Below are 23,565 nucleotides of genomic sequence, written 5' to 3' on the forward strand. Positions count from 1 at the left end.
ATCCTTGTCATGCTTTGAAAATTGTTGTAAAGGGAAAAAGAATTACAAAATTGTATTCTTCCCTTCTTTTTGACAATGACAAAGGGGGAGATAAATTTGTTGGCTTGCATATTTCAAAGATAGAAAAACTTGCTTGCTTACTTGCACATCTAAAGAGAAACAAAAATTGCAAACGTACACATCGCAAAGAGAGGCAAAACTTATTAGTTTGCTCATCTAAAAAAGGAAGCAAGAAATGCTATCTTGCAATCTCAAGAGAAGCAAAAGTGTTATCTTGCCTATCACAAAAAGCAAAACTTGTAAATTACACTTTGCAAAAGGAAGTAAGAATTGCTAGCTTGAACACTTCAAAAAGTGACAAAAATGCTATCTTGTATTCTTTTTCGAAAACTTGCTAGCTTAAACATTGCAAAGAAAAGCAAACATGCTAAACTCTATACATCTCTAAAACTTGCTAGCTTGCATGTTCAATACTTGCTATCTTACTAGCTTGCATAGTTATACTTCTCCTTTTTGTTGGTGACAAAGGGGGAGAAGGTATGATGACAATCATGCATGGAATGATATATTAAAATTTTGATTATGCATGATTTTATGATGACATGTTGCTTGGATTCATGATTAAATTTGCCTTGACTTGAATTCAATTTAAATTCAAGGTTTCTATCAATATGCCATATTGATATGTGAAGTTAAGGTTAACTCCTTCATCAATTGGTTGTCATCATCAAAAAGGGGGAGATTGTTGAATCTTGGATTTTGATGATGAAACCAATTGAGAGTATTTGTGATCTAATATTCATTTTGAGTGACGCGGGACTAGCTTCGATCAGGAAAGACAATTAAAGTAGGAAGAATCATGTTGGGTTAGAGTAGAACATGTCAAAAAATCAAAAAATTGGACGTCGAGCTGGAGGATCGGTCGACGTATAGACAGAAGGCTTTGGGCATCAGGGCAAGAAGAGCGGAAATTGCGTCAAGGAAATTAGAGTTGCGGAGGTCAACTGACCGATTGGGCAATAGGGCGCAAGAGAGGGCGATGCACCGAAGAATTGGACAAGGCATCGATGAACCAATGACATGCTAAAAAATATTTGATTGGCTTTGCAATAATTATCTCGATCGAAGTAGGTTTTAGGCGCAATTGGATTGGAATTGGGCCAACTCAATTAGGGGCCAATTAGGCCCAAGTTTGGGCTGTGCTGGGCCAAGTGAAAGGTCCAAATAGTAACCCAACAAGTGGAACCATCATGGCATAATTTTTTAGACTATCAGACAGTGGTATCGCTAGACTAGGGGGTGGTACCACCCAGTGGCAGGGTGTCAGGCGGTGGTACCGCTAGATTGGGTGGTGGTACAGCCCAATATCAGTGCTGCAGGTGGTGGTACTGCTCAACACCGGCGATGGTACCTCCAGGACCTGAAACCCGAGATGAGCCACTTTTAGGCTCCAAGTTTGAATCCACTTGAGGCCTATAAATACCCCTCTCATCCCTGGTTAACACACACAAGCACAGAAAGCTTAAAAGTGGGAAAACTCTGTTGCAATCACTTGAGAGATCCCCTCCTCTAGTTCTAAGTTCAGAATTCTATTTAGGGAGGAGTGAGTACTTGTAAAAGGTTGTCTCCTAAACCTGTGAAAAGGAGAAGAGGGGTGTAAAAGGGCAGTTAATCTTCGTCCGTTGAAAGAAGATCATTAGTGGATGTCGATGGCCTTAACGGAAGGGGAATCGGCAGAGTGGATGTAGGTCACGACGATCGAACCACTATAAAACGGTTTACATTTATATTTGAGTAATTTAGCTTTACTGCAAACTACTTTACTTGCCTACTGCTTTCGCTACATATACGAACGAGACTTCAAGTTATCTTTTCGAGATTAGTTTTTATCGTATGAAGGATTTTCAAAACTGGTGATTTTATCCGCTACACCAATTCACACAACCCCCCCCCCCCCCCCCCCCCCCCTCTTAGTGCCGACTCAATCCTAATAGCCAGGAGTTCATTGGAACATTGCCGAAAGATCGTCGGAAGAAACCTAGACTAACTGAACTTGATTTGCTTAGTGTATGCCTTAAGAATCGTACTTAACACGTAATTGGGGGTTAGGTTTGGGAGGTAAATCCCATTAACTCAATTAGGGGCCAACTTGGCTCATAATTGGATTAGTTTGAGCCGGATTCAAGGCCCAACCAAGTTGCTAGACCCTGTCTGGCGGTGGCACCGCTAGACTGGGGTGGTGGAACCACCCAGGGAATGATCCCCTAGGTGGTCTAGGCAATGGTACCATCAGTAGTTATTACCTACCGCCAGAGCTTAGTATCCAAGACTCTATCAGGCGGTGGTACCGCCAGATTGAGCGGTGGTACCATCCAGTATCAAAATATCAGGCAGTGGTACTGCTCAGTACTAATGGTGGTACTGCCAGTACCTTAAAAATCCGGGATGAGATACTTTTTAGCTCCAATTTAGAAGCTATTGGGGCTTATAAATACCCCACCCTTTTCTGCATGAAAGTGTAACAAAGTGCAATCAAAGTGTGAAAAAAAATTATAAGTGTTAGGGTGTTAAAAGTGTTATAAAAGTAAGAAGAATACCCCTCCTCCCTCTCTTTAGCTTTGTAATCATCCAAGAAGAGATGTGAGGCTTGTAAGGGTTATCTCCTAAACCCATGAAAAGGAGAAAGAGCTATAAAAAGGTAGTTGGTCTTCGCCTATTGAAGGAAGACCATTAGTGGATGCCGGTGACCTCAACGGATGAGTATCGGAAGTGGATATCACAATGACCGAACCACTATAAACTCTGGTGTGTTCATTCCTTACTGCTTAATCTCTTTACTACATTCAACTTTACTTCATTACAAACTGTCCAATCCCTTCTTCTCTACTCATTCAAGAAAAATGAAATAAACTTAAAAAGAATAAGCTACCAAAGAAAAAGAAAGCATTTAAGGTGACTTGGGATGAAACGAGTGCATCCGAAGATGAGGAGCAAACCGATGAAGACGAAGTGGCGAACTTCGCTTTGGTGACTCTCCGCAATGAGGTAAACAACTCAAACGAAACTCCTTTAATTTATTTTGAAATTACTTGATGATTTTCATTTGTTATTTTTAATTAGTTAGTAATATATATATATATATATATATATATATATATATATATATATTATCATGTTTCTTTTTCTAGTGATTTTATAGAAAAATAAAAAATTTAAGCATGACAATTGCATGTTAACTCCTAGCACTAAGCATGAAAAGTTAGATTCATTTAAAAAGAAAAATACTTTATGTTTAATGAAATCATGCTTGATGTTTCAATGATATAATGAAGTAATAATATTTATCTTGATGATTTCCATATTGCTTTTTGATTTTGATTGAAAATACTTTTTTTCAACGAAACCATGCTTGATAATTTGAAATCATGCTTTATGAGTTTATAGTTTGAAATTATGCATGTTATACCTTGAAAACTTGAAACCATGTTTAGTGAAAAATTGGCCAACTATGAGTCATATGTAACTTCCGAGCCTTGCCTTCATGGAGCACTAACCAACTCTCTAATGAATGATTGGAATGAGCTGGAGAAGAAGACTTTCGCTTTAAACGTCAAAGCTATGAATGCCTTGTTTTGTGCTTTAGATAAAAATGAGTTTAATCGTGTATCTATTTGTGAAATGACTTTTAATATTTGGCACACACTCAAAGTGACTCATGAAGGCACTAGTAGAGTGAAGGAGTCAAAAATTAATCTTTTAGTGCATACTTATCAATTGTTTCGAATGAAACCGAGTTAGACCATTGAAGACATGTACACCTGATTTATGGATGTCGTCAATGGTCTAAAAGGACTTGGTAAAAGTTTCTCGGATTTTGAACTTGTTAATAAAATTTTAAAATCTCTTTCAATGAGTTGGGACCCTAAAGTAACGGTCATTTAAGAGGCCAATGACTTAAATAACTTTCCTCTCGAAGAACTAATCGGGTCACTAATGACCTATGAGATGACTTGTAATACTCATGAAGAGCTTGAGAACAATCTTCCAAAGAACATAAAGGATATGACACTAAGAACTCAAGAAAACCACTTGAAAGAAAATTCAAGTGACGAGGACTTTGATGATGACTTGGCACTCTTGACAAGAAAGTTTAAAAAATTCATAAAAAGAAATATATTTAAAAATGATACTAAAAGTAAATTTGAACCCAATAAAGATCAAGTAATATGCTACGAATACAAGAAGCCAGGACATTATAAGAACGAATATCCCTTAGCGAAAAAGAAGCAACCATAGAAGAAGAAGGCTCTTAAAGCAACATGGGATAACTCAAGTGCATCTGAATAAGATGAGCCAATCAACACCGGGCAAGTTGCTCACTATGCACTAATGGCTATTGGAGATGAGGTGACAAGTTTATTAGATGTAAATTTATCTTTCGTTGAGCTTTTAAGTGCTTTCCATGAATTGTTTGATTAATATAGAACCTTGAGTAAAAAGTATAACTCTTTGAAAAAGGAGCATGCTATTAGGATTAAGAGTGGCACTAAGAGGGGGGGGGGGGGGGGTGAATTAGTGCAGCGGTAAAAATTATGTCGGTTCAAAACTTCATTGTGATTAAATCCGTTTCCGATGAAAATCCGTTTTCTAAAGGTAATAACTTAAAAAGTGCACGGAAGAGCATAGTGGATATAAAGCAAGTAAAGTGATTTATAGTTAAAGTAAATTGCTCAAGAGAAACGCAAACCAAATTTTTATAGTGGTTTAATCATCATGATCTACATTCACTCCGCTGATTCCTCTTCCGTCGAGGCCACCGGCATCCACTATTGGTCTTCATTCAATAGGCAAAGACCAATCACCTTTTACACCCCTCTTCTCCTTTTCATAGGTTTAGTAGACAACCTTTTACAACCCTCTTTTACAAGGTATCTCTCTCACATCTCCCTTAGAGCTCTCTCTAAGCTTTGAGAGGAGGGAATTAAACTTTCTAAGGTTTACAACTTTAGAATTATAGAGTTTTGCTCAATATTTATTGCTTATCTATGCAGGAATAGCTAAGGTATTTATAGGCCCCAAATGAATTCTAATTTGGAGCGCTAAATTCAAACCCCTAAAATTTCAAGATACGGACGGTACAACCTGAGGTGTCGAACATCAAGTTCTAATCTTATTAAGTCATTAATGGCATCGTTATTGTGATACTGAGCAGAAGAAACAAGTAACAAAACTTCGAATTGTGATTATTTTTTTCTTTTTCTTTTTTCAGGAACAAGATCCTAACATCCGGTTGTATGATCTGGTCAGGCATAATATCAAAACATCCTTTAAAGCCAATATAAATGGGAATTACCTGTCCATCGAGTGCAGCGATAGCATCGTCCATCTCCGACTGTGATTTGTCATTCTAACGAAACCGAAACCACGAGAGCGTCCGGTCATACACCATCCTTTGCATCCAAAACTTTGCCCTCTTCACCGAAAGACCTGCGCCAAGCGGGCATCATCCGTTTCGCCAAGGCAAATTGCCAACGTAGATCCTAAAAGAGGGTTCAAAACCTCGCGGGCTTCTCTCCACAGGAGCTGCTTTATTTACAGTTACAAGCCTGCCGCTAATTGCAGCACAAAAATACTTCCAATAGAAGCACGCATCTCTAATTCCCACATCTAACAACACTAGTTTAAAACTCAAGGTGATGAATAACAAGTGCGGATGCTCAAACTCAAACTTCCTACATCATATCCACATTCACAGTGGATATTTATGGCTTACACAGCGGTGGAATATGTCTACGGCTTTCTCTGCTTCAACGGTGCTTCAATCAGTCTTGATAGACTAATTAGACTATCATATCTTGATAGACTATTCAAATACTCTCATTATAAAACAGTGATCGATAAAATAATGATTCAGTTACCCTATCGAAATGTTATGATGATCAATAATTATATACTAATAAAACCCTTATAAGTTAAGTTACGATGATCAATAATTATATACTAATCAAACCCTTATAAGTTAATATCCAAATGTTACGGTGAAAGATGGGGCCGCTGATGCACCAACTAAGTTGAGCTAAGAAGCCTGCACACGAGAAAAGAGACCCAAGGATGGCAGTGGCACGTGACATATTGAGCAACAAACAATGAAGTTTTTGAGTCAAATTCATTGCACGCACGAAGATATATGAACATTAGAACAACACGACTTTAGCATTTCGAAGTTGTTCGAGTACACATTCAGAAAAAGGAGACGAAACTGTTCTACACTATATCTACTAATTAGAAGCCAAAGTTTTGTCATGTGTTGGCCACAATTAGCAGCCAAAATTGTCGCATTTTGAGTGTTTCCCGTACGACATCAATGTATATAGAGCGTACAATAACTGGTACATGTCACATCAATGTATATAGAGCGTACAATAACTGGTACATGGCAAATTAACCTTCAGGAACATCTTATCCACTAGGATGCAAAAGATGCCACCATGACTACATTCTCTTCAATACTCTGAACTGGCACCTTGTCCACAATTAGCAGCCAAAATTGTTGCATTTTGAGTGTTTCCTGTACTACATCAATGTATATAGAGTGTACAATAACTGGTACATGGCACATTAACCTTCAGGGATATCTTATCCACTCGGATGCAAAAGATGCCACCATGACTATTCGAATGTTGCTGTAACTCCATCTTGTGAAGTGGCACCAGCCACCCGACTCGTACTCTAATCTGGCACCCGGATCAGAGCTCTTTGGATTTCACAACAGCTTGAACATGGAAATACAACCTCCACAATGTCACATTATCCTAGAAAACAGCAGTGAAACATTCATGGTGTGACTAAAAAACTTGAGTTTGTCAAAGCCAGAGAGCTGAGCCAACCTTACCAGCTCTTCCAAATTAACAAAGACATCATCAGGAAAATCTGTTGCCGGAGAGTTCCTTTGCCGAAAGATATCTACCACACCACCAAGCGCCTCTCCTGGGAGCTTCTGGATCCGTCTACCAAGTTGCTGCTTCTCGGCATTGGTCATAGGTCTGCAAATTACTCGAGCCCAAGAATTACATAAAATGGCATCAGTATCTTTGGATTGCATATATCCTGTGTGCCAGAAAATTGACACCTATACTATATATTGTCTCAGCAGGCAGCCATCAACAACAAGAGCATTACGCTTGGAAAATGAAGTCTTGTCACCCCAAATTCCCTCATATAAGATCCAAATGTGATGGTTTTCACAAATATAGCGACAATACATCATAAGGCTATCAGATAAGAAATTATACTGATTGTGTACTAAATTTACTACATCATAAGTCGATATAAATAAGATGGAAGACCAACTTAGAGAAGCCCCAATTATCCAACTAGCAAATTACAGCACAAACTGCAAGTATAATATATTTTCCTGAGGAAAGGCTTCATTAAGAAAAAACTAAATATAGATTTTAAAATGGTGCTTTATAGAGACAAATATAATCTCAAGATAGAAAGAAAATATACTTTTTTGGACAAAGAAAGCAAACTTCACTTGTGATAAACAATGCATTGCAAGAAAGCCAATTATGATTTACTTTATGCACCAGCCCTATATGCTTGAAATCTTAGGGCTCATTATTGTTGTTACCGTACTGTCACGGACAAACTTCTCAACAAGATGTTGGATGTAATGCTTATGTGTGTCCGTGTCTTTTGGCATGTTCATGCCCTGTACAGAATGTAAAGGGGCGGCCGAAGGCTTATAAGTCCCATTTTAGTTGGGTGGTGGCCTCTTTAGGCTTGTAAATAAAGGTTGTGTCATGTGGACACGTGCGAGAGCTTTTCGGTCTGTAATGGACCATTTTACCCTTTGTTGTGCCACTGTTCAGAGCTTGTAAAGTCTGTTTGTAATTTGCATTGTCTATGAAGTGTTTTTCGGAGATGTTTGCTTGTGGATCCCGATTGAGGCGTTCTCTCTTGCCCGTTCTCTCTTTTGTTGGTCCTAAGGGACAATGGGAGTCTTCGGGGAGGCTGACCTTTGCGGACGGACACGCAAGGGTGCCGCACGACTTAGGCAAAACCAGCTAAGTCCGTGTCATATGGTATCAGAGCGGGACAAGCACTCATAGAAACACTTGACATGCAAACGTGGGGGACCTAGCTGGGCTGCATTGTGGGCAGTCAGCACACGCGCGACCGTTTGAGGGAAAACGGGCATGGAGATGTAGGGAAAAGAGTCGCTCAGAGGAGCGGGCATCTGAGATTGGCATTCAGAGGAATGGCCAACCCTTCGCGCAAGAGGCACCACGAGAACAGGCAAGCTTGGAAGAATTTGGAGTGCACAAAGGTTGGGATGGCTGAGTTTGAGCTACGGCTCAACGCTGACAACTATACTTGATGGTGCTCTAGGCAAGCGAGGCGCTTGGCAAGAATGAGACCATGCAAGGTGGAATGAGTTGCTCAACGACCAAAAGAGTTATGCGAATTGCTAACTCTAAGAATTTGGTACTCATGCATGGGCTTGTATGCGGACGATGGAATGTTCGTGGCCATCCCAAGGCGGTCGAGACTCGGCGCCATGGAGCATTGAAACTTTCTCTTCGGCATGCGAAGGATACGTCCGGAGGAGGCTGAAGTGTGCAACGAGTTCAGCATGTTGCTAGGCCTTGAGGGGTGCAGCGGTGGCTGTATTGACGTGGAGGCGCAATCTAGCAAGTGCGTTTGCAGGAGGCAGAACAATGCACAGTTTGTTCAGTAGATCGGAGTAGTCCAAGGGGATGGTGGTCTCCGAAACGAAGAGAGATGTTGCTTCAACGGGATAGTTATCCAGGAGGGATAAGTCTCGGCACTCCAGAGGGAGAATCATGTGAGACGGACTTCACATGGTGAGGAGGAGTACCTCACAAACAACAACTCCACGAAGCTCAATGGACCGAGCAAGCAGCGAGGAGTTGCCGCATGATCTCGCTCGAGAGAATGCATTGGTGGATGCATTGCGAGATCAAGCGGGGGAGCGACCTAAAGCAACTTAAATGAAGGCACACTTGGAGTCGATGTGGAGATCGAACTCAAGGGAGGGCTGACCCGTGGAATGGTGGGCACGAGGGCCACCATCGACTCAATGCAAAAATGAGGAGCGGAGCAACTTGGGTGTAACTTGGCGAAGTACCCAAGCCGCATGAAGGGAGCCAGCAGAGAAGTTGGAACATGGAGCAGAGGTACGGTGCTTTTCTTAGACAGAGGTCAAGGACATGAGCTCTTGCAGAGGCAAGAGCAGGATCATGTTGTTCCATGGGTCCTTCATTCTGACGGAGTGGACTCATCTTGCATGGTGCCAAAGACGAAGGGAGCTTCGGGGCACATGCACCTTATCTCGGAGAAGCATTTGATGGAGGAACTAAGGCGACCCAATTTGCGGAGGCGAAGTTGGGTTCAGAAGGCCTTAGCACGGGGCAAGAGGACGCAGAGGCAGATACTCTTGAAGAATATGCCACAGTGTTGCCATTCGAGTTGCTATGAAGGAAGCGGTGCGTAGCGGAGATTGTGTTGGTAGGGGCAGAGGCCCAGGATCCAGACAATGGTGCACAAATTATAGTGAAGTCGGTGGACTTCGGGAGCTACTAGGCGACGGACTGTCCTAGAGCGGTGCTTCATCTAGGTGTGACCCAAGAGTGGGTGGATGAAGGTCAATTGCCAAAGGAGCGAACAAAATCGAAGGTGGAGGAGACCCTGCGATGTATTGGCAGAGGCCACACATGGAGGGTTCACAATTCGAGTTTATTCCACAAGGATCAGAATGCAATGGAGATGTCACCAGGAGGCGACATGGTGCAGCGGATCGTGGTGGAACAGTTCGTGGCAATGCGACACACACGGCATTGTCCCGTGAGGGATGAGATCATATGGAGGTATAATCGGGAGCTACTGGGAGCTCCGCTTTGGTGAACAACACGACGGCAAGAAGGGCTATGGATTCAAGGAGTGAAGGCCATGGTACCGCAGAGGCGGGTCTTCCGGGCGTGCACCAAATTTTGCATCGGATGAAAACCTTGGTCATCAGCATATGGGGGCTGGGTTCCACCAAGGGAAAAGTTCGAATGCAAGTACCAGTGAGTTCCATGGGAGGGACTTGATCATGCAGAGGTATGATCGAAGCAGCTGGAGAGTTGGACTGCTCCAGAGCTCATATTCGCTTAAGGGAGCCCGACAAGTCAGAGGACAAGGTCGAGTAAGCGAACGTTGCTACCAAGGAAGCTAAGGAGAACAGAATTGGTGCAAACCCTACAACACGATGGCAGAGGCCATGCATGGGAGTTGCAGTCTGTCTTTCCATCGACCAAACAGATTGCTTGGAGAACACAGAGGTGTTAAAGCAGGGGGTCGAAAGGGGCGAGGAAGCGACGACGAGTCCAGAGGGACTTAGCTACCCAAAATCAAGCATCAGTCAGAATGGAGGTGGACTCAGAGGAGTGCCACGGAGACATTTCTACTGATTGTGAAGAAAAGGGATTCAGAGACGAGGCGACGGATAGTAGTGCCATGGGCATGGCAGCGCCATGGTACCGCAGAGGTGGGACTTCCGTGAAAGTCATTGATCCCTTGCTCTCACGGAGGGAGAGCGTTTGGTCGTGAAAGGGGTCGAGGAGGTGGAGCATGCAGAGGCAATCTCCAAGTACCGAGACAAGGCTGAAGGGCAGAGGCCAAGAAACTTCGTAAGACCGATGTCTACAAGTTTCTCATCAAGATAGCCGTAAGTGAAGGACTTCGGGTCATGCAAGAGTGCACGACCAAGGAACGAAGCAGGCAGTACGCGGTGCTGTACCTTTGCTACTCAGTGGAGTAGGCGGCAGGGTTGATGGAGAAGACGTTACAATCCCAGAGGCGACCTCATCTATCAGAGAATTACTCCAAGTTGGGGTGAAAACTTCCTGCATTCCAGAAGTTCAATGGCATTGAGAAGGTGAATCACAGTAGCTAACTCAACGCAAGGAGTGCAAACACTTCCAAGTGCTTCAGAAGTGTGAGCAAAGAGCAGGCGAAGGCCAGTAACCAGCTCGATGCGTGAAGTACAACCTCGAGGAGGCGGGCGAAGTCAAGTAACCTTTGCCTTCTCAACTCTTAAGAGAATGGGCGAAACCGAGTACCCCAGTCCTCTTATCTATCCATCAGAGGAGCTCTGCACAAGTTCAAAGACCCTTCGAAGATAATGGAAGACGATAGTTGTCAAATCCTCACCAACGGTGATCAGTGCTACTGAGAGTAGATTGTCCGCTTCATTTCCCAACGAAATGCCAATCGAAAGCGGAAGTGATGCGAACCTACTTGGATGTGACAACTAACTGAAAGAAGAGTCAATGAGCAGATTTTGTGGAGGAAGGACCCAAAACTTCAGAAGTTTGCGAGGCGATGCTCGTTAAAACTCCAACAAGCATCCACCCAATTCAAGCAGCATGTGGAAATTTTGAGAAACTGGCGCAGTAAGAATGGTCTTTTCCTTCATTTGGTGGATCCGCAGGAATCAACGAGGATCAACACAACTCAGCCAACCCCACACCAGAGTCAGAGTCATTGGTGAGTTGAAGCAGCATGGCGGATCAAAGTTCGACTACTCAAAAACAGCAGCGGAGAGCAGCTGGGAGCCAGGAGGCGCATTGCAGCTGGAGCAGAAGATTGAAGACTCAGCAAAGGCGAAGAGTTGCAGTGTTCACAAAGGCTTCGACGAGAACGTCGAAGGGATAAGTGGGGGAGAATGTCACGGACAAACTTCTCAACAAGATGTTGGATGTAATGCTTATGTGTGTCCGTGTCTTTTGGCATGTTCATGCCCTGTACAGAATGTAAAGGGGCGGCTGAAGGCTTATAAGTCCCATTTTAGTTGGGTGGTGGTCTCTTTAGGCTTGTAAATAAAGGTTGTGTCATGTGGACACGTGCGAGAGCTTTTCGGTCTGTAATGGACCATTTTACCCTTTGTTGTGCCACTGTTCAGAGCTTGTAAAGTCTGTTTGTAATTTGCATTGTCTATGAAGTGTTTTTCGGAGATGTTTGCTTGTGGATCCCGATTGAGGCGTTCTCTCTTGCCCGTTCTCTCTTTTGTTGGTCCTAAGGGACAATGGGAGTCTTCGGGGAGGCTGACCTTTGCGGACGGACACGCAAGGGTGCCGCACGACTTAGGCAAAACCAGCTAAGTCCGTGTCAGTACACTTTATTACCTTCAACTACTGATAGTAAAGAAAACTACTCCACCAATCAAGGTATGATTTGACAAGTTAGTAAAAATTCAGAACTAAAAACCTATGTGACTTGGGCAAATTTGAAACATAACTGACATCAGAGGAGCAGAGACCTGACATTAGGTAAATTCTATAATTTACTGATCCTGTATTGACAGTTCTTCAAATCTTCAAAAATTTGAAGATTTACACTCCCAAAATTAAGCTTGTCAGCTACAAACACTGAGAAACCCAGATTAGGGTCACAAAGAACACGTATCAGGAAATTATTCCAACACAGTTTTGGTAATTGTAGAGCTTAAATATGTTCACAAATTGATCATCATACCTTATCATATTGGATCATAAATGACTTTTGATACTCTGATGATATTTCTGGGAAAAAAACTATAATATCTGCTTGCCAGTCATCTCATTACATATTGATGATTTTTTTTTTAAATTTAAGTGCCCTTAAAACACAAAAAATTTACAGATGTGTTCAAATGTGAGTGATTTGATAGATCTTTCCCTTCTATTTCCTACAAAACTCAGCATACCTCGATCTAGATGGATAATTAGGTATACTGACACAAATTTTGGGTTCAAGAACTGAGACCAAGTTCCATGCCTCCATAAAAACTAAATTAAAAAAAAACAAAAATCAATTTCAATTAAAAGATTTTCCATTTCCCTTCCCAATTGTGGCCATAATGCATTCCTAAATCATGTGCCCAATCATTTAAGATTCTCATCTGCCAAAACATTACTAATCCCTTTAGCAAATAATCAGGGTCTTCATGGAAAAAAAAATCATACTCCCAAGTTCATTATTGGTTTTTTAGATGAGTCAAGATAACTGGACCAAGAGAATGTCATTTCTAGATCAGAAACTTTGGTGCCATGTTGAATGTTACTGTAAAATTAAAAAAATTACAGTTTACACACTCGACTGTCAAGGTATTACATCGATGAGGTTATAATACTCTTCCACAATTTCAAGTTTTGATTTTATTCATGTCCAGTAAGTTCTATGCAGCATATGCAGGTAGAGTCTTTAGAGAATTAATCTTTTAAATTAACCATGAGATCCAAATAGCCCATGCATCACGTACTAAAGATTTCATAAGAAAAAAAAAGAAGGTACTCTACAAAACATCATGTTTCGAGATCAAGAAATACTAAATAGAGTACCTGCATTTGGAGACAACCATATCCAGATATTCATCAATGTTCTCCTCCATTTCCATAAGCTGAAAAAACAAGAGATGTTCTTGCTCCAGTGTTAACATTTCAGAACACCAACCCTACTTTGAACTAACAGTATCGAGTATCCATTGGCAAAAAAATGTTATATTCTAGGGAATAAATTGAACTCAAAGGTAATTCTTTCAAGCCACCATACATATTAAGGAGAGCACCTTCTCATTTATCTTATCTGAGTACTTTTCCACAGCTTCCATACATATTGCACCATCTCCTTTAACAGCTTGAATTTCATTGTAGACCTAATGTAATCCAAAACCTAAATATTTAATGACCAATATATTAATGAAACTAGTACTAAATTAGAATGTCTTAATGTAATCAGTAGCAGAGCCAAGGTTGATATTCAGGGGCACAGAACTCAGAGACATTAATTGAGATGCAATTGAAAGAATAAGTTGAATCCCAACAAAAACATGTAAGGCAAAACCAAATTAGAATAAAGATAAAGTGAAAGCATTTGCATAGTTTCACTGTGCTTTGTGTGACCAGGAAAGACTTTCTTTAGTACACTTTATTTTAAATAGTTCCGTTGTTTGTTTTGTCTAGACAGTGATTTGCAAAGGCGCTCGGGCGCTCGCCTAAGCACTCGGGTGAGGTGAGGCGAGGCTCGAGCGCCTCATTTAATGGCCTAGGCACTCGCCCGAGCCCAAGCGTCGAGCGCTTCAGGCAAGCACCCGGTTTAAACAAGGCGACCGAACCAGATTTTTAAGTCTGGTCAGTCGCATTTACGTTAGCTGGTTCGATTGAACCAACTATCGCATGCATATCAGCCTCACCCTCATCGCGACTTCCCCTAACCCTACGTGCAATTCCACCGTCAACATTTTCACTGCCTCTCTCCGCCCTTGCCTCTCTCTATTATCGTTGTCGCTGTCGTTGCCACTATCGCTACTCTCTGTTGCCACTACCATTGTCACTGCTCTCTGCTGCCGCTGCTCTCTGTCAATAGCCTCTTGCTCTCAATCAATAGCCTCGGTCTCCTCCTCAATCCTCACATCGGTCTCTGCTCTTACTTCTCACATCGACTCAGTATACTATTAACAATATATTAACATTATACTATTAATATACTATTAATAATATTTTTTATTTATTAGATTAATAACATATTATTTTAATTTTAATACTGCTAATTTTTATTTATTTAAAATTATTGTTAGGGTTTCAAGATAAATAGTAAGTGTACAAAGCAACTCAATAGATTATTCAATGACATCAAAAAGGATCCTACATAAAAGTATAATTATCTAAAGAATCCTAAAGAACCTAATGCAGTTACTTACATCTTCTATGATAAGACTACTAGAGGTGATATTTTTCGTACAAAACATCTAGTAGGAAATTTCAAGAATGCAACAGCCTGCAAGAAGTATCCACCTGAGGTAAAAGAAGAGTTGTTGGCTTATATGAATGAAAAGAAAATGCAAAAGAATGCATCTTATGGGAATTACCAGAGGATAATTTTGAACATATCAGGGATGATGAAGAATAAGATTATTCTAAGTATCAACCCAAGTGGAAAAAAGGTACACAACAAAAAAGAAAAATAAGCTATGGTTACTAAAAAGGGTAAAAAGGGATAGATGGATTTATATATGTTATGGTTACTAAAAAGGATAAAAAGAGACCGATAGATCTATATATGTTTCAAGGATCACAGAAGTAACAAGGACAAGTAGGAAGCTCAAAATTAAGACAAAAAAATATAAGTGATGCTCGTGATAAAAAATAAGAGGAAGAACAATTCAGCACATTGCTCGCTTCTTCTATCATGTTGGTCTTCCCCTTAATACAACTCGTTTAAACAATTTTAAAGAGATGATTGAAACTATTGGAAGATATGATGAGAGATTAAAACCTTCAGGTTATTATGAGATGCGAGTTCCATTATTGAAAAAGAGTTAAAATATACAAATGACTTACTAAAAGGCCATAAAAAATCATGAGTAAAACATGGTTGCTCTATTATGTCAGATGCCTGGACCGATAAGAGACGCAAGAGTATAATTAATTTTATGGTTAATTATTCTTTAATGATCATATTTATGAAGTTAATAGATGCTTTATCTTTTGTGAAATCTAGAGATAAAATATATGATTTGCTTGATAAATTCGTGGAAGAAATTGGTGATAAGCAAATGAGAAAAAGAAGCAAAAGGCAAGAGGACCACTGATATCATCTTAATGTCATCCTTTTGGAATCATATAATTTATATATTAAAGGTAATGGGCCCTCTTGTTCGAGTCTTTCAATTGGTGGATAATGAAAATAAGCCAGCAATGGAATATATTTATGAGGTTATTGATAGAGCAAATGAGACGATTCAAATGTCCTTTAATGAAAATAAAGAAAAATATGAGAAAATTTTTACAATCATTGACGAAAGATGGAATTATCAATTTCGTCGTCCCTTACATGTAGTAGGATATTATTTGAACCCAGAATTCTTTTATAAGATCAAATATGTTGGGTTTGATGTAGAAGTCCTGAATGGGTTATATTAGTGCATTATAAGATTAATTCCAACCCTTGAGGTACAAGATAAGATTATTTGTAAATTATCTCTATATAAAAATGTTGATGGTTATTTTGGAATTCCAATGGCATTTCGATCCGAGACAACTACATCCTCAGGTATTAATAATTTGATATAATTAATTTTATCTATAGTATGTTACTATGTTATTACTAATAATAACATAAATTTTGCAACTGAATGATAGAGTCTATTTGGAAATTCCACCCCGAACTTGCAGCAATTTGTTATCAAATACTTAGTTTGGCATATAGTGCTACGGGTTGTGAGCGAAACTGGAGTGTCTTTGAACATGTAAGGATCATTGAATATTTTTGTTTCAATTAATTTATTTTTTTAGATAGATGTATTAATATATTTTTAAATTATATGGCACGACAGATTCACTTAAAGAGAATAAATCGGTTAGAACATCAACAATTACACGATCTTATTTATATCAGATATAATCAAACTTTGAATGCTCGTCATGATTTGCGAAATATAATTGATCCAATCGCATTACAATATATCGATGATTCAAATGAGTGATTGGTGAGAAAAATAGGTGCCAACTTATAAGTAGTGATTTAAAAAGCGTTAGACGCCAAGATCCAAAAATACCCCAAGCGCTCGCCCGAGCGAAGCGAGGCACTAAAATATAAAAATATATAATATAATTAATAAATATAATTATTTAAATAAAAAATATGCTATTAAATTAAGAAAATTGGGTACAAAATCATAATAGTATATTTTTTATTTTTTAAATAAAAAATATACTATTAAATAAATAAAAAATTAATAATATTAAAATTAAAATAATATATTATTAATCTAATAAATAAAAATATAATTATTAGTATACAGTTAGCAATATACTATTAATATACTGTTAATAGTATATTGAGAAGATTGTGAGAAGACAGAGGTTGTCGAGGCAACAACAGCGATAGCAGGCAACAACCGTAGCTGGAGCGGCGAGTGGCGACCACAATGGGAGCGGCAACTGCGAGGGACAACGAGAGCGGCGACAGCAGCGACGAGCGACGACAGCAGTGGCGAGCAGCGATTGTGGCAGCGGCAAGCAGTTGGCGAGCAGCGATTGTGGCAGCAACGAGTAGCGACAATAGTAGCAGCAACAAGTAGCGACAGTGGTAGTGGCAACGACAGCGACAATAGAGAGCAGCGGCAACGGAGAAGAAATCTCGATAGTAAAATCGCGTGTTAGGGTTGGAGAAGTTGGGGAAATCGCGTGAGGGAGCTTGATATCGATGATTTAGTTGGTTCAATTGAACCAACTAAAGCACCGGAGACCAACCAGACCTAAAAATCTGGTTCGATCGCCTAGTTTAACCCAGGCGCTCATACGAAGCGCCCGACGCCTGGGCTCGGGAGAGCGCCCAAGCGGCGCCTCGCGCCCGAGCCCAGGCGGCGCCTCTTTGAAGCGAGGCGCCTGGACATAAAGCGAGGCGCTCGAGCCTCGCCTCGCCTCACCCGAGCACCTAAGCGAGCGCCCGAGCGCCTATTGAAATCACTGCTTACAAGATGCCATAAACGAGTTTGTATTTGAAGATAATAAATTGACATAAGGAGATGTGACAAGAGCTTCAGGTGCTGGAGAATTACAAATATATACAAGACAGATTGCGAAAGGAAAAATGTGTGCAATAGCATCAAGCTCGGCTCCTACTATTGTTGAAGACAGAGAGAATGAAACATCTTTTGATGAGAAAGGACAAGAGGAAAAGGACGAACTTAATAAAGGTGATTTGTTTAAAAATGATGATAATGTTGATTATGATGAATGACTTTGATGTAAAACTTTATTGTTTTGAATTTCGAGACTTTTGTTAAAGTGACATTGTGACTTTATACTTTAGATTTTCTTAATTTAATATCATATTTTATTTAAATAATTATTTATTAATTAGATTATATATTTATTATATTTTTAATATTTTAGAGCATCTCGTTTCGTTATGACGAACGCCCAGCACCTCGGGCGTTTTAGGACCTTAGCTCCTTTTAGTGCCTAGCACTTTTTAAAGTACTAGACTCAGCAATAAATTAGGTGAACCCATCACCCACTAGTCCACTTTTTAAAACCTCTATGCTCTAAGGAAAAAAACTCGTTTTCATTTCCATGCTTGTAGAGGAATCCAATAGATTAAGGTTAATGTAAAGAAATATTCATAATTTCTATATATATCTAATAGTCTCAAAATTGATAATGTAAGCACACCAATCATATACCTATAATGGTGAGGAAGATCCAAACCAAAAGAAACACAATTTTCTACTTAAGCTTCTGATGCTATATAATGTTTATGGCCAAATATGTTCTTTATCTGATTGATATCCATGTTCACCTACACTACTAGGCTTAAGATGTTGAATTTTATTTCAACCAGTGATTTAAAAAGCATTAGACGCCAAAGTCTTAAAATGCCTGAGGTGCTAAGCACTCGTCCGAGCGAAGCGAAACGCTCTAAAATATTAAAATATAAAAGTTATAAAATATAATTAATAAAAATAATTATATATAATAAAAATATAAATTTAAATTAAAAAGATCTAAAATACCAAGTCACATTATTCATCTTCAAATAACAAAAATATCAAAAGACTCAAAACAATAAAGTCTTGTATCAAATTCATTCATCATTAGAATCAACATCATCATTCTCAAACATATCATCATCCTTCTCTTCCTCTCGTCCTTCTTCATCAAAATATATTTCCTCCTCTTCAACAATGACAAAATATGAGCTTAAGACTTTTGTACTCATTTTTCCCTTTGCCATCTGTCTTGTACATATCTGTAATTCTTCCACACCTGAGGCTCTTGCCACATCTCTACATGTCAAGCTGTTATCTTCAAATACAAGCTCGTCTTCGGCATCTTGCAAGTTCGCACCCATTTCTCTCACCAACCACTCATTTCAATCATCAATGTCTCGTAATGATATTTGATAAATACTATTTCGCAAATAATGACGATCCTTCAATACTTGATTATAATTTATATAAACAAGATCATATAATTGTTGATGCTCTAATCGATTTCTTCTCTTTATGTAAATCTATCATGTCATATAATTTGAAAATATATTAATACATCTATCTAAAAAAGAATAGATTAATTGAAACAAAAATATTCTCTGATTCTTATATGCTCAAAGATACTCCAGTTTTGCTCACAACCCATAGCACTACATGTCAAGTAAAAAATTTTGATAGCCAATTGTTGCCAGATCGATGTGGAATTCCCAAATAAACTCCACCATTACAAAATTTATTTTATTATTAGCAATAACATAGTAACATACTATAGATAAAACTAATTATATCAATTTATTAATACCTAGGGATGTAGTTATCCAAGATCGAACTATCATTAGAATTCCAAAATGACCATTGACATTCTTATATAAGGTAATTCACGTATGATCTTATCTTGCACCTCAAGGTTTAAAACCAATCTTGCAATGCACTGATATAACCAATTTACAATTTTTGCATCAAACCTAACGGAGGTGTTTTTATAAAAGAATTTTAAGTTCAAATAATGTCCTACTGCATGTAATGGACGATGAAGTTGACCTTTCGCCAATGATTACAAATATTTTCTTATAATTTTCTTCGTTTCCATCAAAAGACTTTTAAATCATCGCCTTTGTTCTATGCATAGCCTCATAAATATATTACATTACAAGCTTATTTTCATTATTTACCAATTGAACGGCTCAAACAAAAGGGCTCGTTACCTTTAATATATGAACTACAAGATTACAAAAGAACGACATTAAGATGATATCACTAGCCCTCTTACCTTTCACTTCTTTTACCTATTTGCTTATTACTCATTTCTCCAAGTTACACATGTTTCTCATGTTATATTTTTGACAATGCACGCTCTGTAATGTCAAGAAGGAAATAGCAAATTAGATAACACAATATCTCACCAATTTCTTATTATCTGTGAATTCTCTCATCATATTCACAGTCCAAGCATGATTATAGAGAAATCCAATGACAAAGATTGCCCTTTCTAAAGTCTTCTTGATTTCAGAAATCTTTCTAATATCCTCCAACATTAAATCAATACAATATGCTGCACATGGAGTCCAATATAAGTGGTCTTTTTTATTTCAAGTAATTTACCTAAAATAAAGGATAACAAAATTGATAAGACTTAAGAATCACATAATTCTTTCATTCAAATTAGAGATAAAATAATTAAAAGATTAAAAAAATCAAAAGATAAATGTTATCAACTAACACATAGTTGCTTCCATTATCGATTATAACTTCGACGACATTTTGTTCACCAATTTCCTCCACAAAGTTGTCAAGCAAATTATATATCTTTTCTCTATATTTCATAAAAAATGATGCATTTATTGACTTTACAAACATGGTTCCTAAAGAACAGTTGGCCATAAAATTAATTATACTCCTATGTCTCATGTTGGTCTAAGCATCTAACATAATAGAGCAACCATACTTTACCCATAATTGACCCTTTAATAAGTCATTTGTATAATCCAATTCTTTTTTCAATAATGGAACTTGCATCTCATAATAACTTGGATGTTTTAATCCCCCACCATATCATCCAATAGCTTCAATCATCTCTTTAAAACTGTCTAAACGAGTTGTATTAAGAGGAAAGCCAACCTGATAGAAGAAACGAGCAATATGCTGAATTGTTCTTCCCCTTATTTCCTTATCATAAGCATCACTTATATTTGTTTATCTTAATTTTACTTTTGCTTGCCCTTGTTGCTTCTGTGATCCTTGATACATATATAAATCCATCGGTCACTTTTTACCCTTTTTAATAACCATGACTTCTTTTCCTCTTCTATCACATATTTTTTTCTCACTTGGATTGACACTTTTAGAATAATCTTCTTCTTCATCATCTATAATATGTTCAACACTATCCTTTGGTAAAATCCCATAAGATTAATTCTTTTATATCTTTTTTCTGTCATATAAGCCAATAGTTCTTTTTTTAATGAAATAGAAACTTCTTACAAGCTGACGTATTCTTGAAATTTCTTACTAAATACCGTTTTACATGAAAAATACCACCTTTGGTAGTCTTATCACAAAAGATGCAAGTAACTGCATTATGATCATTAGCATCCTTTATATAATTGTATTTTCAGGTAAGATCATTTTTAAAGTTTTTGAAGAATCTTCTAAATTGCTTTGTACACTTGTCATTAATTCTAAAACTCTAATAATAATTTTAAATAAATAAAGATTAGCAGTGTTAAAATCTAAATAGTATATTATCAATCTAAATAGAGATTGCTTTAAACAGTAGTTAACAATCTACTGTTAACAGTATATTATTTAATATTAACAGTAGTTAGAGGGGAGAAAAGAGCTGTTAACAGTAGTAGAGGGGGAGAAAAGTGTCACCGATAATGGAAAGTAGGGAAGGAGAGGGCAGCGGTGATGAAGAAACTTTCGGACAACGACGACGATGACGAAGTTGTGGATGGTACCAACAATAGTGGAGGAAGCTGCGGATGACAACCGTGGCGAAAGAAGCAACGGACTGTCATGGCCTTAGCTGGAATTGCCTAAAACGTGAGGCACCCTTGCGGCAAAGACGCGAACTTAGCTTGCGTTGCTTAAGTCGCGAAGCACCCTTGCGGCAAAGACGCGAACTTAGCTTGCGTTGCCTTTCGCCCTTGCGATTTGCGTCCGCAAAGATCAGCCCACTTGCAACCTCTCGCAGGCCCCGAAGGACCTGTAAAAGAGAGTTGATTAGTTCGAAGAACGAGCGACAGACAAGTCCCGACGTCTCGCGAAAAGGGGAAGCTTTACAAGCAATTCAGCAAGCACCTTGCGTGCACAAGAGAAAAGAGGGAGAGGGGGAAAACCAGGACTTTAAAAGGTTGAACGAACAGCTGCAAGTCCACAAACAGCTACTCACCGAGTGCCGAGCGTGACAACAAGTTCCCGTCAAGGTAACGTGCGAACTTGCAAAAGAGTGTTCAACGCCCGACACTATACCGAAGCCCCATCCAGCCTTGTGCCACCCGAGTGGTTCCAGGGTGCTGAGATGGCTGACGTTTCGCGTGCAGCAGCGGGCTATAGAAATCAACCCGTGACACATAAAAACAGAGCTGTTTTGGGGCTGTTTTGCTCGGTTCGGTGAGCGATCGCACTGTAGCACTGCAACTTGTTCGAATTTACATTTTTACAAGCAAAAGGACTTAAAACCAAACCAAAATATGCTGCCAAGCAGCTGTACATGTAGATTAGAGCGACGAATGATTCGTTGAACGAAGTTGTTGCGGGTGCACGACGACCGTTCGTGACATTCTCCCCCACTCAACCTGTCGACGCCCTCGTCGACGCTTGTTGGTAGTTGTTGATAATTGTTTCTTCATGTCGTAGGGCATCTTCGGGCTCCCATTTGACTTCAATTCGGGGAAGCTTTCGCCACTTCACCAAGCACTCGGTCTGCTCAGCTCCATTGGGTAGCTTTATCTTGCGATCCACTAAAATAGTTTCAACTCGCTTCTCGTAGGAGACTCTGGTGGGGGGTAGCCAAGTTGGAACACTTCGAGAAGCATCTTGCGGATCCGAGTGGTAGGCTTTTAGGTTGCTGGCGTGAAGAACATTGTGAATTTTGAACCATGCCGGCAGCTGCAACTTGTAGGAGACGTTGCCCACGCTGCTGATAATTGGGAAGGGCCCTTCATACTTGTGCATAAATCCTTTGTGTACTTTGTTCCTAAAGAATTGGAGTGATGCTAGTTGGAGCTTTACTAGCACCAAATCGCTGACCTTGAACTCTTGCGGTCGCCTTCCCAAGTCTGCCAACTTCTTCATCCTTTTTGCCGCCTTCTCCAAGTAAGCCCCTGCAATATCTGCATTTCGGTGCCACTCCTTTGCAAAGTGATAGGCTGACGGACTACTCCCAATATACCCGATTGCCATGGTGTGAGGAGTTGACGGTTGTTGTCCTGTAATAATCTCGAAGGGGCTCTTGTTGGACGCAAAGCTCCATTGCAAGTTGTAGGAGAATTGGGCAATGTCCAACAACTTCACCCAATCTCGTTGGTTGGCACTCACGTAGTGCCGAAGATATTGCTCTAAGAGCGAGTTTATCCTTTCGGTTTAGCTATCTGTCTGGGGGTGGAGGCTTGTGGAGAAGTATAACTTGGACCCCAACAATTTAAAAAGCTCGGTCCAGAATCATCCCAGGAACCGAGCGTCTCAATCACTGATGATATTGTACGGGACTCCCTAATACTTCACTACATCCTTCATCATCAACTTGACCGCCTCCTCCGCTGAACAGTGTAGGGGAGCAGCAATGAAAGTTGCATACTTTGAAAATCGATCGACCACCACGAGTATCGATCCGAGTCTCCCTACTGCGGGCAAGATTAATATGAAGTCTAAGGAAATGCTCTCCCACGGCCTTTCTGGTATGGGTAACGACTCGAAAAGTCCCACCGGCTTCCGTTGCTCCACCTTGTCTTGCTGGCAAGTGAGGCACGTTCGAACATATTCCTCCACATCAGTCCCGATCTTCGGCCAATAGAAGG

At 39.6% G+C, this 23,565-nt stretch overlaps 1 protein-coding gene across 4 annotated transcripts in view; it reads right to left on the minus strand.

The window, feature by feature from the left end:
• Positions 1-6,188: 6,188 nt before the first annotated feature.
• LOC103988839 (uncharacterized) overlaps positions 6,189-23,565 on the minus strand; it is a 32,973-nt gene continuing 15,596 nt past the window's right edge. For 2 of the 4 annotated variants that reach the window (XM_009407493.3, XM_065154229.1), the window contains exons 4-7: positions 13,616-13,702; positions 13,389-13,447; positions 6,893-7,043; positions 6,189-6,812 (exon numbers count right to left, since the gene is read on the minus strand). In XM_009407493.3, the coding sequence (XP_009405768.2) occupies positions 6,747-6,812; positions 6,893-7,043; positions 13,389-13,447; positions 13,616-13,702 (363 nt within the window). In that variant the 3' untranslated portion in view covers positions 6,189-6,746. Of the gene's footprint in view, positions 6,813-6,887; positions 7,044-13,388; positions 13,448-13,615; positions 13,703-23,565 lie in introns of all 4 variants that reach the window. The other 2 variants (XM_065154230.1, XM_065154231.1) reach the window with 2 other exon arrangements.

This window comes from Musa acuminata, chromosome BXJ3-6 (assembly GCF_036884655.1).
Source record: "Musa acuminata AAA Group cultivar baxijiao chromosome BXJ3-6, Cavendish_Baxijiao_AAA, whole genome shotgun sequence".
In the NCBI taxonomy this organism is placed as follows: domain Eukaryota; kingdom Viridiplantae; phylum Streptophyta; class Magnoliopsida; order Zingiberales; family Musaceae; genus Musa; species Musa acuminata.